The sequence below is a fragment of the Drosophila bipectinata genome, chromosome 3L, assembly GCF_030179905.1.
Source record: "Drosophila bipectinata strain 14024-0381.07 chromosome 3L, DbipHiC1v2, whole genome shotgun sequence".
In the NCBI taxonomy this organism is placed as follows: domain Eukaryota; kingdom Metazoa; phylum Arthropoda; class Insecta; order Diptera; family Drosophilidae; genus Drosophila; species Drosophila bipectinata.
The window spans coordinates 3,747,412-3,764,155 of record NC_091738.1 but is presented as its reverse complement, the minus strand read 5'-3'; the positions used below and the strand labels follow the sequence as shown (position 1 = coordinate 3,764,155).

The 16,744-nt window shown below is 41.9% G+C and overlaps 6 protein-coding genes and 3 non-coding genes across 12 annotated transcripts in view; 6 read left to right on the top strand and 3 right to left on the bottom strand.

The window, feature by feature from the left end:
* Positions 1-1,550, bottom strand: part of LOC108127653 (uncharacterized) — a 29,140-nt gene extending 27,590 nt beyond the window's left edge. The window contains exon 1 of the mRNA XM_043214220.2: positions 1,047-1,550. The gene's annotated coding sequence lies outside the window, so the exon portion shown is untranslated. The remainder of the gene's footprint in view (positions 1-1,046) is intronic.
* Positions 1,551-2,250: 700 nt separating this feature from the next.
* Tmep (Transmembrane endosomal protein) lies at positions 2,251-9,547 on the bottom strand. 2 transcript variants are annotated; one of them, XM_017244831.3, is made up of 8 exons: positions 9,160-9,547; positions 5,842-6,097; positions 5,616-5,781; positions 5,303-5,561; positions 4,896-5,235; positions 4,697-4,771; positions 4,556-4,640; positions 2,251-3,324 (listed from the first exon to the last, which is right to left on the bottom strand). In XM_017244831.3, exons 2-8 carry the CDS (start codon positions 6,094-6,096, stop codon positions 3,035-3,037), a joined length of 1,470 nt encoding a protein of 489 aa, XP_017100320.2. In that variant the 5' UTR covers position 6,097; positions 9,160-9,547; the 3' UTR covers positions 2,251-3,034. The 2 variants fall into 2 exon arrangements, with proteins under 2 accessions (XP_017100320.2, XP_017100321.2); XM_017244832.3 differs by lacking the exon at positions 2,251-3,324 and adding an exon at positions 3,522-4,331 and having other exon boundaries at positions 9,160-9,545.
* On the bottom strand, positions 6,645-7,707 carry LOC108127658 (small ribosomal subunit protein eS6-like). 3 transcript variants are annotated; one of them, XM_017244838.3, is made up of 2 exons: positions 7,598-7,707; positions 6,645-7,546 (listed from the first exon to the last, which is right to left on the bottom strand). In XM_017244838.3, the coding sequence occupies exon 2, from the start codon at positions 7,493-7,495 to the stop codon at positions 6,749-6,751; it is 747 nt and encodes a 248-aa protein (XP_017100327.2). In that variant the 5' UTR covers positions 7,496-7,546; positions 7,598-7,707; the 3' UTR covers positions 6,645-6,748. The 3 variants fall into 3 exon arrangements, with proteins under 3 accessions (XP_017100327.2, XP_017100326.2, XP_070135781.1); XM_017244837.3 differs by having other exon boundaries at positions 6,645-7,540; positions 7,598-7,675; XM_070279680.1 differs by having other exon boundaries at positions 6,645-7,535; positions 7,598-7,651.
* An 868-nt stretch (positions 9,548-10,415) lies between the features above and the next one.
* RpS4 (ribosomal protein S4) lies at positions 10,416-12,338 on the top strand. Its single transcript, XM_017245056.3, has 6 exons — positions 10,416-10,483; positions 10,654-10,689; positions 10,757-11,015; positions 11,079-11,176; positions 11,601-11,772; positions 11,996-12,338. Exons 2-6 carry the CDS (start codon positions 10,687-10,689, stop codon positions 12,247-12,249), a joined length of 786 nt encoding a protein of 261 aa, XP_017100545.1. The 5' UTR covers positions 10,416-10,483; positions 10,654-10,686; the 3' UTR covers positions 12,250-12,338.
* Positions 11,207-11,349, top strand: LOC122320982 (small nucleolar RNA psi28S-3327). Its single transcript, XR_006245926.1, has one exon. It is a non-coding gene; the product is annotated as a small nucleolar RNA psi28S-3327 (small nucleolar RNA).
* Positions 11,404-11,542, top strand: LOC122320983 (small nucleolar RNA psi28S-3327). Its single transcript, XR_006245927.1, has one exon. It is a non-coding gene; the product is annotated as a small nucleolar RNA psi28S-3327 (small nucleolar RNA).
* Positions 11,795-11,936, top strand: LOC122320984 (small nucleolar RNA psi28S-3327). Its single transcript, XR_006245928.1, has one exon. It is a non-coding gene; the product is annotated as a small nucleolar RNA psi28S-3327 (small nucleolar RNA).
* Positions 12,339-12,643: 305 nt separating the features above from the next.
* Syx13 (syntaxin 13) lies at positions 12,644-14,531 on the top strand. The gene is made up of 3 exons (XM_017245055.3): positions 12,644-12,813; positions 13,205-13,955; positions 14,108-14,531. Exons 2-3 carry the CDS (start codon positions 13,289-13,291, stop codon positions 14,284-14,286), a joined length of 846 nt encoding a protein of 281 aa, XP_017100544.1. The 5' UTR covers positions 12,644-12,813; positions 13,205-13,288; the 3' UTR covers positions 14,287-14,531.
* Positions 14,532-14,938: 407 nt separating this feature from the next.
* On the top strand, positions 14,939-15,594 carry LOC108127803 (uncharacterized). The gene is made up of 2 exons (XM_017245103.3): positions 14,939-15,095; positions 15,153-15,594. The coding sequence occupies exons 1-2, from the start codon at positions 15,005-15,007 to the stop codon at positions 15,365-15,367; spliced, it is 306 nt and encodes a 101-aa protein (XP_017100592.2). The 5' UTR covers positions 14,939-15,004; the 3' UTR covers positions 15,368-15,594.
* The last annotated feature ends 1,150 nt before the right edge of the window (positions 15,595-16,744 follow it).

The window sequence follows — 16,744 nt, the reverse complement described above, 5'->3', positions numbered from 1 at the left end:
AAGCATTGCACTAGAACTATGACGCATTCTTAAATACATACTATAAGCTCTTAAAATCCCCAGGCCACTTGACTTTTGGCCAAATCGGAATGCCCACGCTTCTGGCCAAAAAGCAGAGTGCGAAAAAGTTGAGCAAAAATTTGTATAAAATTTTAAACAAACACAGACCCAGGCCAGGCCAGCTGTTTATATTAAAGGGGTTGAGTCATATAATGCTTGTTCGGGGAATTGTATATCATTTGATTGATTAACTTTAGTCAGGAGGGCGATGATGCAGTGCCTCTGGCGAGATCGGGCTTGGAGAAATGCTCGCTTATATGCAAATTGGGCTAATAACTTGTTCCCATGTTTGATTTTGGCATTAGATGACTTTTATTTTTACGTCTAGGGGCTTTTTATTGATTTTTTTTTTATTTGCATTTTGGGAGGAAAGTGCATGTGGAAAGTAAAGAGTGGGCCGCCAAAAGAAAAGCGGCTTATTTTGTTGTTTACGGCTCACACACACACACACAGATGTTTTTGGTATGAGTGTGTTAGAGGAAGAAGGATGATGCAAAAGGAGGGGAGTCCAAAGAGAGTGAGCGAGTGAGAGAGAGGGAGAGGGATTCCTACCCCAATTACGACGCCCGGCAGCTCCAAAACACAGCCCACGCATACACATGCAGGACGAAAACACAGCTGCAGCGGCGCTGATTTATCGATTTTTCACTAGGACTCCTCTTATTTCCCCCAAAGAATTACATAAAAAAAAAAAGATAAATAGAACAAGCATTTGCGAAAAATAAATGCTCTATAAAATTAGCAAGCCGGCGGGGAATAAAAATAGATTTTCCTTCTTATTAATCCACACGCTATAATTTTTAGCTTGCCCTTGAGTTCATTTTTTTTTTTTTGTCTTTTTGACTTCTTTCTTCTACCTGCCTTTTGCACAACACAGACATATGTACACTCTCACACACACCCCACACACACTCCGCGAGGCGGTGAAGAAAAACAACAACAACATAATGTGTCAAGTCGTGTGTGTATACTCGGCTTGTACTTACATTTTTTTTTTAGTTAAACGCACAGATCTTGGCAGGAAATCGGTTTTTGGCTTATTAATGTTGGAGAGGGGGAGGGGAATTGGTGTCGCCTCCAAGTAAGTTGCTGCTGGTGGTTTGATTTATTAACGCTTCGGCCCCATTGCACGACACTTTCATTAACATTTCTTGGATTTAAAAAACTCGGCAAAAAGGAAACACTGGCTGCGCGAATACATAACTGGTTTTCATGCCCCAACTTCTCTTTTTTTTTTGCGCGACTGTTTTCTCTCCTTTTTCGACACTTGTCTTGCATTTATTGCATCGATTGCACGGCCATGAAAAGCAACCCGTTGGCTATTTAATTTTGATCGAAAAACTGCACCCGCGACTCGTTCTGATTCGCCCCAAAATATCAAAAATACGATTTTCTTTGATATTTTTTTGCCGGTTATGTTCCGTGGTCTCGATGCTTCTTCTTCGAGCGCATTTAAAACTGCTACGATTTGCTTGTTTCACGTTTTACAGATACACAGCACTCGATAACCGATTTGTTATCGGTGAATGGGTTTGAGTTCGCTTCGAGCTCTGCAACATGTTTGCTTCGAACAGATTTTTCGACGTTTTCCAACACTGTAGACAATATTTTTAAAAATTTTGTTTGTAATTTTAAAATCTGGACTTCTCTGGTTAAAAATATTTACATTATACACCGAAATAATGCCAAAGAATCTTTTAGAATAGCTCAAATGGAGTACATTTATCGATAACTAAAAATACCAAAATACTATAACCGCCAAATTTGAATTAAAGGAGAGTACATCTACCAACTTCCAACTAAATCCAATCTAATTAAAACACTTGATATATTATATACATAAATGAATTTTTAGTATATTTTATGACATTGATTTTATTCTCATTTTAATATTATTAACGAAAAAATGTACATAAAAACGTTTCTGCTTTGTTTTTCTTTAACTCTTTCACTTCCGCTCTCTCGATAATTATACATAATTTGACGTTTCCTATGGCTTTTCTCGGTCTTTTCTCAGTTTTTTCCGGATATCCGGTTTGTCGGCTCACTCCGCTTGGTCCAGACACACGTGTAATTTTGATGGGAAGCCTGGCTATTATATCAAAATACCGTTCTGCATTCGGAGAGTGGCCCAAATAAATGGAATAATTCACATTTCACTGTACAGGGTAAAATCATCTTCATTTTATACTACAATCATCATCTCGTTTTCGGAAAGGATCTGGATCTGGGGTCTGGAAATATATTCTGGACCTGATTTCAATCATTCATCTAACAAATTCGCTCTAAGTTAGCTATGGTGTATTGTGTTAAGTTTGCTTTTAAAAAATTAGCCATGTCTTATAAATATAATTATTTTTTTTTTTTATTTTGTGTAGATCTTGCTTATTTTTTATTGTAGAAGCATCCTGCAGACGGTTCGAGAGACGCAAGTAGTGCTGTGGCATTATTTTCAGTTTCGGTTGGCTATTTTTTCCTTTTTTTTTTGATTTTTTGTCCATTTTAATCGATATTTATCGATAAATTTTCACAAGAGTAATGGAATCGAAGCGAATCAAGTTACAATATGCGGTGTATAATTACAAAATATATGTTTTGCATAGATTTAGTCGTACATACATACACAATTCATTTAGGGATATACAAATAGGGAAGTCTGACTTGGGTGGGAATGTAATCTTTAATCTTTAAAATAAAAAATATCTAAAAATTTTGTAAGAAATAGACTAACAGTTTTTTAAAATCAATATAGATTACATTCCGCCCTGGGATCTTTTATCCACTCACCCTTACACATATTCAAGATATATCTTCAGTTGTATCTTTAATTGTCTATTAGGTTGAGATGCTAGGCTGTTGGGCTACTTAAGATTATTGTACAAGCGACAGAATCAGCAACGGGAGAATCCAAAATAAATAAAAATAAAAACATAATTTTGTTAACAATCGTGGGGCGGTAGGGCCACCCACCCATCTACTGGTACTCGTCATCACTGCTCAGCAGCATGGTCTTCTCGTTGTAGTTCTGGCTGATGGTCGCCACTCGCTGGCCGCCGGGCATGAACTTTCGCTGATTGCCCAGCGTCTTGGAGGCCATACAGTTGCTGCCATTATTGCTGCCGGGTCCAGTGGCCACTGCATTATAGCCGCCACTAGAGGGCTGCTGAGACGCCTGCATGGCTGCACCTCCCGAACCTGCTCCGCCAGAACTTGGATCATCCGGATCGTAGCTGGAAACGCGAATGCCGCGCGAATTCTTGCCACCTGTTTGGGTGTTAGTGGAGGGAAGGGCATGGATCTTAATCGCGAATGACATGAATCTTTTTTAAGGCTTAAGGATATATACAATCATGCCATGCTTAGAGAGCAACTATATCTTGGATATCTCCAAGGTATAGTTGTGGATTTTTTTTTAGAGAAAGACCAAAAAACATGCAACAAAGGAAACAAGTTGAGGCAAATAGTTGTCAAGCTTATCGTACATTTATTGCTAGATGTTTTAGATATTTTATACAATTGGATTAAACATTTACAAACGGAAATAGAAGCACGACGAGAGCTTATCACAAAAAAGAAGGGGTTTATTTTGTTTCTCAAAAAAAAATTCATAAAAGAAAACTTTGTTTTATTTTGTTTATTTTTTTTTTTGGTATCTTTGAGCGAAACGGAATTACGTAAATAAATGCTGAAGTGGAAATAACTAACTTGAAGGCTGATTTAAAGGCTGATAAAAAATGAATTCTACTTCTCCGACATACAATTTAATAAAATCTTTGTTTATAGATACATACATAATATTACACAATATTATAGGTTGTTTCATACATCGCTACATGTAAATAATTTCATTAAAAAATGCTTAAATTTAAGAGGGGAGGAGGGGGAGTGGTGTAAACGTAAAAAATACAGAAGAATTACAGACACATATGCGCACAGTATCTGGGATGGATGCCCTACGGAAATCCCTAAAATAAAACATCATCTCACAAAATCATTAGACAGACTAAGGCAATTTCTGGTTTCAGCAGTGAGTAAGTAACTAGGCCTAGTACGTATCGTATCCCGTCTCAAAGTGCAGGTATATGTTTTAGGATTTGGATTTAGATTTGGATTTTCAGGGGGTTTTAAGCTAAGGCCGTAGGCTATAAGTACACTTCGTATGCTTCGTTTTTTCGGATCGCGTCCCTTCTCGGAATTGTGGTAATGTGTTTGCAATTAGTGTTTTAGCTTTATAATTTAGAGCTTTTCGTAACGCTGAGTCGAGGTTACTTCTGCAAAAGATAAGAAAAACAAGAAAGAAAAAAACAAAAAGGTGAAAAAAACAAACATAAAGATAATGAATAATGGATATAGGCATTGGAAATGCATTCAAATGAGAGCAACAAAACATAGGTGATAAGATAAGTACGAAACATGCCACAGATACGAGCACAAAGAGAGAAATTGGGCTAAGAAGAAAGGCGGAGAAAGAGAAGAAAGTGGGTAAGAGACGCACCTGAGCTATATTGCGTGTACTGCTGGTACTGCGGATGGAAGTTGTGAATAGCATCTGTCATAATATCCTTGGGATTCATCGTTTCCTAAGGAACAGAATAAAACTTTAGATATTGGATATAGAAGTATCTTAAAAGCTTACCTTGAGACTGCTGGAAATGGACTGCATTGTAACAGATCGTCCATGGCCATCGCTAATGCAACTGCGAGCATAAACCTGAAATGGGGAAACCATGTCATTATCTGAATTAAACAACACCCATACTATCTAATCAGAACAGTTCATAAATAACTCTCCAATCATGTTTAGAGCAGCACTCCGGCGGCATTCCGGTACCCACCTGATAGGGGAAGGCATAGCGCAGAGCAATGGCTGCAAACAGCATTTCAATGCAGATGAAAAAGTTCTGATAGCCAGCAGAGACAGTACCCGCCTCGGCGGTGACAGCGCCAGCACTGTCCACAATGGGCGAGATGACATTGGCCTTTTCCAGGATGGCCAGGCCCACGCCCTGCCAGAAGGACAAAAAGATGACCGACTTGATGGTGCAGAACTTGAGAACCGGTTCGAAGGGTGTCAGCAGATCCCGGGTGGCAAAGTAGAACAGATAGAGGCCGTACAGGGCCAGCGATACGGAGATGTTGTAGATAATTGTGATGTAAATGTAACCGCCATCGGCACTGGAGGAGAGATTAGAACAAGAAAGAGTTAGAGATCTATATAAGGGTTATATAGCACGGTGGCTACCTCCAATCGCCATCATGGTAGTGGCCAAAGGCCTGCAGAAAGATGATGATGAATGCCACCAGCGGCTTAACCAGACAGAACTGCAGAGTGGCCTGCTTGCAGAAGCGCAGGAATCCAATCGTATAGGTCTTGCCCTTCAGGCAGCAAGTGCCGTACAAGCATGAGGTCTTGATGGGTTTGCCCCGGATCTCGGACATGATGTTACCCTCGCCGCCCAGGTACTCGTAGCACAGCGACAAGAAGTTGTAGATGACAAAGGCTACAAGAACTATGCAATAGAAACAATTCTTCAAAAGGAATCTCTAGAACCAACCCTCATAGCAGTCCCGCACTGTGAAGAAATAGATGTAGACATTGTCCGAGTTGAAGAAGAGCAAGCTGATCCAAGAGTAACTGGCATAGATGGGGACTATGAACAGGATGCGGACAATCCAGCGCTGTTCCTGAGGGTTCGTATACCATCGGAGATGTTGGTAGATCTGCAAGGAGAAGGCCAGGGATTAGATATGATTCCAACTATCTCCGTAGCTCAAGCTTACCTGTTGACAGGTGATGAACAAGGCGGCCCACACACAGACACCGGCCAGGACCTGTGCCGTCTTTGTTTGCAGAAAGATGCCATCGCCCACATGGAGCAGGGGTTCCAGCGAGTTGCTCATCGGATTGTCCTTCACCTGAACGACGTAATTGGGATTCGGCTTCACTGTTGTTGTTCCAGAAGTCGTGGCTGTGGCGTTGCCGCCGTTGCTGGCATTTAGAGCCGCCTCGATGAGACTGGCGGCGGTTGTGCTCATGCTGGAATAGAATAATGCTCTGGGATTAGCTTCTTATTCTGTCTATTGTGAGAGAGAGAGAGGCCGAGAACTAGATTGCTCGACAGGCACACTGTTTACATTTCCGTCTCAACTTTCACACGAAACGTTGTGCTCCGAAAAATGACATTCCACCAGAAGGCAGGGCTGTTGGTTTGGCTTGCTAGCCAGCCAGCTAGTTCTAGCTCTGGTTTTGGTTCTGAATTGGGTCATCAACCAACCAAAGTGGAACATGTGGAGCAACCATAGGACGGGGGGAGGGACAGAGGCGCGCGCATTAGATCATCACGCAATCCAATATTAATAATGGACTCTCTGGCACGGCCAGGAAAGTTATGGCCACCTTTCTCAGAGGCCAGAGTCTCAGGGTCACTTCTAACTGCTTCATATCGATTTCATCCGCCAGGGAGTACATACGCCCTCGTAGTGGAGGCCCCCATCCCATCCAGATTCTTGAGCAATCCTAAGGGCTATCTGGAGAATAAAACCATCTGGCTTCTCGAGTACATACCCTAAGAATACACACTACATACATTTTACATACTTTTATATTTTTTTTTGGGGGGGAGGGATTTTTTAAAGGCTTGTTATGGGAAAAAAAAAAAATAATAATAATAATGCTGGCATTTCGTACTCAGGCCGAGGTGGAGGAGCGCAACGATGACTTGGAGCTGCGCAAGGAGAGGGAGCGACGGCGCTCCAACTCACGCTTGGCCTTCGACTCCTTCTTGCGGATCATCAGCAGCTTGACATACTCGCTGGCTGCCAAGGCGGAGGCAATGCGTCGCTTCTTCCGCTCGGCGATCAAGTGGCGCTTGCGTTGCAACACCACCGGCGTGATGAGACGCTGAATCTTGGGGAACTTGGTGGTGGCCTTCTTGTTCTCCTTGGCCGGCAGCGGGCGACCCACCACATAGCGACGCACATCGTCCTGCTTTGTCAGGTTGAAGAGCTTGCGGATCTTGCTGGCGCGCTTAGGACCCAGGCGACGCGGTCGGAAGCAGTCGGTGAGGCCGGGAATGTCCTGCTCACCCTTGCGAATCACCACCAAGGCCAACACGGACATGTTGGCATTGACGATGCAGCCACGCACCGACTTGCGCTTCCGTTCGCCGTCACGACGCGGCCGGTAGCACGAATGGCCGGCCTTGAGGAGCAGGCGGACACGCTGCTGGCTGAAGATGCCCTGCATCATGGGGAAGCCCTGCTTGTCGTTGCCACCGGCGATACGCAGGACATAGCCCTGCCATTCCTCTCCCAGACCATCGGCGGCAACAGTGGCGCCCATGCGCTTTTCATAGAAAATGCGCAGCTTGTGCTCGTCCACGATCTCCAAGAGCATCTGGCAGCCGGTTAGCGGATATGAGATGTTCAACTTCATTTTAAGATTCTTTTAGGTTCACTTGCTACTAAATATTGGGCTATCCTGAAACTAGTTTATGCAAGCTCACTAAAAATTAATTTTTTTTTGAAAAATTCTTACGAATTCAAGGAGATGTTTCCGGATTGAAGCTGGCAACAAAAAGAAAGAAAATCCAAGGGAACTGGAAGGAAGTAGACTTTGAAAGGTCCTCAAATGTCAAAGCTCCTTTTACAGCACTTGCTTTAAGGGCCACCCTGTGGGTAGCCATCTTGAATTTGGGGGGGTTTTCCAATACTAGCAGGTTTTGGGGTTTTTCAAATTTTTAAAAGGGAGTGGAGCGATAAAAAATATATTCTTTGAATGGAAACCAAAGCCAGATAAAACTAAAGTCACACAACTGCGTCAGAAACTTAGGGAAAAAAACGTGCAAGAAACTTTTATCGGGTTTTGGGAAGTGCTTTTGTGGTGAGTAATGAAAATATATACTTTTATGAATATTTAAGAGTTATATCATAAAAAAAACTATATATAACTATTTCCTAACAACAGCAAAACTCATTAATACTGATTATTTTTTACGTTTTTGCTTCAAAACTCTTATCATACAAGTTTCTCCTTTGAATGCTTTTCAAAAAACAGTGTTGGAAAAGCCATAAAAACACAAATTTTATACTCCAAGCAGTGGGAGGGGGGTCACACTGTTTCTTACCGTTATGTAGGAGAGTTTACAGTTTATGATGCTATTTAAAAGTTTTTTTTCAAGTTTTAAAAATAAAAACAAATCATTTTAAGAAATTAGATTCTCTCTGGTAACCATGACAAGATTTCCCCATTACGGGGGGAACTCGAAAATGAGATAACGATAAAGTCACGGGAATGAGTCACGAACCCGTGCAAAAGTTAATAATAATACAACAGCCTGAACTCGAAACGCTTACCCGCTGACGCTAAAAATGTTATTTGTGAAACGAGCGGATTTTGCGGATCTGCGTATCTGAATCTGAAACGGTGTATCTGTATCTGAAACCCAGAAGCGAATATGCAAAGAAGAGCAAAAGAAATAAAAGCAATACAATGAGAGAGGGGGTAGGGGAGGAGAGGGGAGCTCAATCAGCTGCACAAAGAGGCAGCAACAACAAGTTGTATCTCCACAGAAATATACAGAAATTGGCCAAAGCAAAAAGTCTCCAAAGACAGGTCTCCAAAACTGACGAAAGACGAGTAAAATGCCATATTGTATGGAGTTTCAAAGGAGAGAGGAGTGGTGGGGTGGTAAAGTTGCTAATTACTGGCCAAGTGGGTGGTGGTGGGGGGGAAAAAAAATACATATATTGTATGGCTTCCATAATGGATGAATTGATTTCTTGACACGACTTCTTTTAAATGCCATATGCGACGACCTTTTGGAGAGATGGGACAAGGCTGCTTATCAACTCCGCCTCTTCTCCCTACCTACCCACCACCCACCTGCCACACACACACAAACACACCCTGGTTTGGTTATCAATGCAAAAACAATAAAGATAATCAAAACAAGCACTCATACTACACTAATTTCGTCATCAAAGTTGGGTATTTTTTAGTCGCCGTTTCAGGGAAAACAACTTTTTCACACAAACGCACACACACACACGCACTCACGCTCACCAACTAAATTCCATTTAAATTGGCACGCTAATTACCTTTTCCTCGAACTCTCAGCTCCTTTACGCTTCGCGCTGCGTTTTCACACTTGCAAATTCACTTCAATTTTCAACTGCTCCCGTTAAATTTCAATTTCAATTTTCAACTTCCAATCGCAATTATCAGTTTTTCTCCTCTTTTTTTTTTTCTTCCACCTGACGCCACTGACGTCGTCGTTTTTTCGGGGCTTTGTAATCGATGGGAAACGGGTATTTTTATTATCGCGAACTAAGAAACTACACGCACAATATGTGGGGCCACCGTTTCGCACAAATTCGGGATATATTTCTGCGGATTGTGGGTGGAAAAACGGCGAAAGAAAGCAGAGCAAAATAAATGGAAATTACGTTAGAGGTGGCTGACCATCGATGTTCGGTGCTATCGATGTTTCGGAATTCCGCGGTCCATTGCGGGGGTGTATGATAACGCTTGCGACGTTATCTTGACCGCTGAGCTGGTAGCCCTGGAAATTTCTTAAACAAATATTATAATAATTTACAAAATGTACGGTTTCAAAGTCAATGAAGATATTTAAAACAAATTAATTACTAAAAATTAATTTTTGGGTGTAGTCTTTTATTTTTGTCATTACTGGCTAACAGCATGTTAACAGAAATCACCTATAAAATGGTAAAATTAAAGTAAACTAAATCTAAATAGAATTATATTAAAGTAAAGCGCACAAGTAAAATTTTAGTCATTCTTATTTACTTAAAATAATAATATATTAAAACATCAGGGCTGCAAAGCTTTTCATCCTACCGGAAACTAAAAACACTGCTTAGACCCATTTGGCGCCAAGACGAATAATTTAAAAGATTTCAAAGCAGTCACAATTTTTTGACTATTTTGGCAATAATTCACTATTTGGCATAAGGGAACTAAAATGTAAGAATAGTGCATGAACATTTTAGAAAACAGAAACTATTCAACAATTATCCAGCACTGTTTGAGATGCGCATACAACAATTTAGCCCATTATAACCCTTTGCCATACAGCCACACTTTTGTTTAATACGGAAATTAATAATCCTAAGAATTTAGGAAAATTTGTCGTAAAAACAACGATATACCATTGGTTTTAAAATACAAAAAGTTTTTTATCCTTATTTCTTAATTAGACAGAAATTCTCTTAGCTCAGATGTATGTTTTGTAAGCTATATCTAGCTATTTATTTTTGGCAGCACTATGAACAAATAGACGGATTAGTGTTACCAGTTTGTAAACAAAACATTTAACATCATTTTGTTGTAGCCCTGGCTTTTGGCTGCTTCCTCACCCCTAATCTGGTCTCTTTCTTTTTAACCTCTCGTTTCGGCAAGGTATGACGCCCCACGTGGCTTTATCTCGAATTTGCTCAATTTTACCCACTTTTTTGCGTTTTTATTGAAAATAAACTGTGTTATATACAATTTGCGTCGTCTACGTCGATGCCCGAAATGTGCGAACTAATATTTTACCTCATTTCCGTTTCCGCTTGCTCTCGTTTCAGTGACCGCCCGAACAATAAAGTGAATCGTACAACATGGTGAGTGGGAATCTTTTTTGTTGTGCGACGCCGGAGTACTAATCGACGATCCATTGTATTTTTTTAGGCGCGTGGACCCAAGAAGCATTTGAAGCGTTTGGCCGCCCCCAAGGCGTGGATGTTGGACAAGCTGGGAGGTGTCTTCGCCCCGCGCCCCTCGACCGGTCCCCACAAGCTGCGCGAGTCGCTGCCCCTGCTCATCTTCCTGCGCAACCGTCTCAAGTACGCCCTCAACGGCGCTGAGGTGACCAAGATCGTGATGCAGCGCCTGGTCAAGGTCGACGGCAAGGTCCGCACCGACCCTACCTACCCCGCTGGCTACATGGGTGAGTAACTGGAAAGGGTTAGGTTTTCGGATTTGTTTCTTATTATGATTTCATGTCTTGCAGATGTCATCACCCTGGAGAAGACTGGTGAGTTCTTCCGTCTGGTCTACGACGTGAAGGGCCGTTTCACCATCCACCGCATCTCCGCCGAGGAGGCCAAGGTTAGTTTTTTTTGGTCACATGAATGGGAATTGGGGGCTTTGTCGAAGACCGATTTACTCTCCAAACAATGTGTTTATTGGTTCAAAACGAGGCCCAAAGCAATTTTTGATACGACGGTCTCTGATCTGGCATTCCACAGCCATTTTAGTAACTTTTCCGTGCAATTACAACCGATTCAAAGCTAGTTTAAGAGAGACTTGTATCTGGAAACTCCAAAGAGGCCAGGATGTGGGCTTTGTCGAAGACCGCTTTACTTTCTATAAGTAGATTGGTTCAAAACGAAGCCCAAAGCAATTTTTGTTACGACGGTCACTGATTCTAGCATCTTCCAGCACTTTCAGTAACTTTTACGTGCAATTACAGATTCCCTATGACTCTTTTAATGAATTTAACTAACTTTTTATGTATTTATCTTATTTTTAGTACAAGCTGTGCAAGGTCAAGAAGACCCAGCTGGGAGCCAAGGGTGTTCCATTCCTGGTCACACACGACGGTCGCACCATCCGTTACCCGGATCCTCTGATCCACGCCAACGACACCGTGCAGGTCGACATTGCCAGCGGCAAGATCACCGACTACATCAAGTTCGATTCCGGTAAGGATTCCATTTGTAATCTCTATTGGCTGGTTCGAAGACCACAAAACGCTAAACTAAAGTTGCGTGGTTCAAAAACACAAGCCAAAAGCAATTTTTGGCACGACGGTCTCTGATTCGGTACTCCACAGTCGTCTCAGTAACTATTGCGTGCAATTACAATCCCCCTATCCAAAGTAACCATATCTTGTAGTGTAAACTAATTGGTATTCTTGATCGGCAGGCAACCTGTGCATGATCACCGGAGGCAGGAATTTGGGACGTGTCGGCACCGTTGTCAACCGCGAGCGTCACCCCGGATCCTTCGACATTGTCCACATCAAGGATTCCCAGGGTCATGTTTTCGCCACCCGTTTGACCAACGTGTTCATCATTGGCAAGGGTAACAAGCCCTACATCTCCCTGCCCAAGGGCAAGGGTGTCAAGCTGACCATTTCGGAGGAGCGCGACAAGCGTCTGGCCGCCAAGACCCACTAAAAAGAATGCTGGAGCGAAGTTTGAGGAGTTTTACCTTTTAGCATAACTCTGTACGTTAAGCTACGGAATTACAAGCCAAGAACGTAGAAGATTGTCTTTTCTTTGTAACTCTTGGGTACAGCGGTTTGTAATACACTTTAGTTCCATTGATTTCCTAACTAATTATGTGAAGTGGTTCAGAATCGTTGTAGTTTTCCTTAATATGGTAAATTTATTCAAAAAACTTGATCATCGGAGATTTAAAAAAGAATATATTTGGGTGTAAATAAATATGAAAGTGATTTCTTTGGATATAATTGGATTTTAGTTAGAAAAATATCAGTTTTGTTAGGAAATAGCATTATTTACATTATTAGAGTTCCGATTGGAAGGATAAGTTTGGCGCCTTACAATCGATAACTAGCCCCAACATCGATAAACGCTCTCTTCGGCCCAACAGCTGCGGTCACACTTGGAGACCTCTGCTGCTGCTGCTGCGAAAGAATTATCATTCATTGTGTTTTGCGTAGTGAAAGGCTTTGTCCGTTGACATTGGCACTCGCACCCAAAAGAATTCACTGCAAAGTAAGTCCTAGGTAACCGGACCCACTGCCAGGCGGAATCCGTACAAGATTCGCCACCCCACACCCTCCCCCGCTGGTCATATGCGAGAGGCAGAAACACGTAAATGCTTCCCATCGATACATACGCACACACTGGCGTACACAGGAAGGCACACACAAACACACACACACACTTGTACAAGTCATATGTTGATAAGTTGGAGCTGAGGAACAGCAACAACAACAGCAACAAAAACAATGCGCAGTCTTCATCGCATGTGAATCATTTGTAAGGGATTTGTCTGTTTGTTCGCCAGTGTTTGAGTTTGTGTTTGTGCAGCAGTGCCCAGCGAGCGGTGTTAGGTGTCGCCCCATTTTAAAGCCACCAACTAGAACTCTCACTCCACCCACAGCCCAGCCACAGTCATCGCCATCAAACCACCCATTCACTCAGTTAAAGTCAAAGTCACAGCAGTGTCGCAGCAGCAGTCGTCGTCATGTCCCAGGCTTTGAACAATCCCGCTGGAGGCGGAGGACCGCGTCGCGACTATGGAGCCACAGCGGAGAACACCACCCCGGAGGTGAGCTTTGCGTCTGCAGGCGGCTCCTCGGGATTCAGCCCCACAGAGTTTATGACCCTCAGCGAAGATATCGGACACAACATCACCGCGGTTCACAGCAGCAGCAAGCAACTGGAGAAGCAACTAAAGCTGATCAACACGCCGCGAGAGCAAGCGGCTCTGCGCGAAAAGGTGCACTCCATCAACATGAAGACCAATGCCCGGATTCAGACCACCAGTCAGGACTTGCAGCGGCTGCAGGCTGTCGTCCGGCACGGTGATAAACAGCAGAGGCTGCAGTTGGAGAAGTTGACGCAAGAGTTTCAAGGCGTGGTCGAAAAGTATTCCAGCACACAGAAGCGCATATCCACCGCCATGCGCCAGACCCTGCGGCAAGCCCAGGAGTCCGAGCACGAGTCTGAGGCATTGGCTCGCGAGGAGCTGCTCCAACAGCAGCGTTTGGAGGAAGCCGGACTGCAGCAGGAGCATGACTTGCTGGTGGAACGGCAGCGCCAGGTCGAGCAAATCGAATCGGATATCATCGATGTGAACCAGATAATGACAAAGTTGAGTGGGTTGGTGCATGAGCAGGGTGAACAGTTGGGTGAGTGACCACCAAGAAGTCCACCTCAAGATACAATTCTTTATCATTGCTGAGACTGATATCGATATCTTATTTATCTTGAATGTGACTATGCTTGGAGTAATATTAGTAAGGGTTTGTTATCTTAACTGGATTTCTTTTAAACTTTACAGACTTCATCGAGAATACCATTGAGAGGACGGCCACCAACGTGGAGGAGGGAGCCTCAGAGTTGGCCAAGGCGGCCAGGAGTCGCCAGAGCTATAGGTGCAAGATCCTGATACTTCTGGTGATTGCTGTGATAATAGGCTTAGTTGTAACTGGCATTATTGTTGCCAAACTGAACAGTTAATTGTTTTATTTATATATATACATACGTACATACATACCACTCGGAAACATACACCCCCACATACACACACACATGCATACATTTTTGTAAAACAATTTTTTTAAAGAACAAAATTGAAACGTTGAAGAACTCTGTTTAATCACCAAGTGAGCAAAGACAACAAGTAGTGAAAAAAAGCTAAATAAACTAACAAAATAAAAAATATTTATAAATATATATACACATATACATACGTACATAAATAAGGATATACAGAATCCCAATTAACTTGCATATAAACCAATATTCAGCGCTTTTAAATGTTAATTATTTCTTGTTAAAACGATTATCGCGAACAAATTAAGTTTTGCATTGAATGTGAACTTTTCTGTGTTTAGTTTAAACTTTAAAGCAAGCGATTAAACAAACAATATTCGTTAAAAATTCAAGTTACCATTAAGTGAGCCAGCAATCGAAAATAAAGATAAATAAAATAAACTAAAATATATTTTTTACTACCAATTTACTGGATTTAAAGCTAAAAGTTTCAAACTTAAACATTTTTCAAATTAATTAAAATAACGATTTTATGTTTTTGGAGCAGATTGGCAGCCCTCCAAAATCGATAGGCAGAGATATCGAACTTGTGACTAGGGGTCACACTTTTCGATAAACAAAACAACGTGCTGTTGTTAATTTTATAAAACTTAAAAAAACCCGATTTAATAAATTTATAAAGATGCCTCAGGGAAAGTTCAAGAAGGCTAAAGTTCCCGCCTCCATACAGAAGCAGAAAAAGCAAAAAAAGGCCGCCTTCACCCGCCGTGCCAGTGAGTATCAACAAGTTGTTATCAGAATTCTCCTCCAATGTGCGCCTTATTTTTCAGATGCTCCCATCCAGGCCAAGAAGGCCAAGTTCAATGAGACACAGAAGATCAAGGCCGTCATTTCAAAGTCTGTCAACAAGAATGTAGAGAGCGAGCTGCGGTCCCGAGCCCATGAAGGCTACATCCAGCTGAGTAAGGCTCAGGAGGCGGTGGCGAAACACCATGCCACTCAGGCTGCAGCTGCCGCGGCGGCCAGCACCAGCAAATCATCATAGTTTTGATTTAGGTTTATGTTATGTACGATTCTTAAAAGTCAATGTACAGACTTGGGGCCTTGCTATCCAGAATGAGTTCTACGAACACCAGAGAATGAGCTTTTTATGGGTACTATCAACAATCAGATGCGTATTTCAATGGCGTGTTGTATATAGTATCTTTTTAATAATAGAGCCGAATATATTATGTTTATAGATATTAAAAGTTTGTAAGAATAATTACAAAAAACTGTCATGTTTCACAACATGAAATGATGATCCCACAACATAAGGATTTGTTTATTGTAGTTTACGATGTTTTAACAGAAATTAGTTTTAAAGAGGAGTTTAAACAATTTTAAAAGCTTTGACTTTGGCTCATAGAGAACTAAAACGTTTGACTGGCTCAAAGTAATTCTTGTGTTGTTTCAAGGACTTGGCTGAACAAGGAACTTTGACGTTTGGCCAAAATTATGGCCGGACGGACCTTTGGACGCCAGCACTTGGGACAACTTTTACGTTAATTTTCCTACTTATCACAATCAGTTTGTTTAATTATAAAAATAGTTGGCAAACAAAGTTTGTTCCGCTGACATTTATTGGACGATTCGCTGTGGCTCCCCTGCTCCCGGCCCCGCCCCCTGCTCTCGTTAAGAATCCTGTTCCTCTAACGACAGCTATTCATGACAAACTTTTTTTGGCATTGGCAGCTTTGACGAAGTGAAAAGGAAAAAGTGCAACTAACAATTTCTATTTAATTTTCGCAGCGTTTCGTTTCGTTTGCTATGCAAATTTTTGTGCGCTTTTGATGTGCTTTTAATTAGCCCAGAATCCAAATATTCACATGCAGCCAGTAAAAAAAATTCACAGCCAATTGAATGTTGTTGGGTTTTCTATTTTTTTTGTCGACGTCCTACGTCCTCGCCCCACGATTCTATGCACTTTGATTCCAACGTATTTCAATCGCATGTAAATGAGCTCCACTCCACCTCCCCCCACCTCCCGGCACTTTCCGCCTGCCCATCCATTTCCAAAGGAACAGGTGACAGGATCCCCGAGGGTCGTTTGTCGTTTTTTGAGCGTTTTGCGTTTTTAGTTTAGAGATGGAATTTAAGTGTTCAGAGGGCCACCCTCCATGCAAATGCATATTTGCACTCAATCTGTGATGGTGGCGGATGCAGGACCTTTTTCGGATTTGTAGTTTTGGTTTTAGCACGCATTTAGGAGTTTTTCGACACCAAGGTAAAATACCTTAACTTGAGGTAGTATAGAAATAACTAAAATTTAAAGAAAACTTCAAACTAAAAATGTATAGTAGCTGTTACGACTTTAAACAATAAAAAAGCTTCAATAAATGATTTTAAATTCTATTTAAAAGCCTTTAAAGTCCAAGGCATA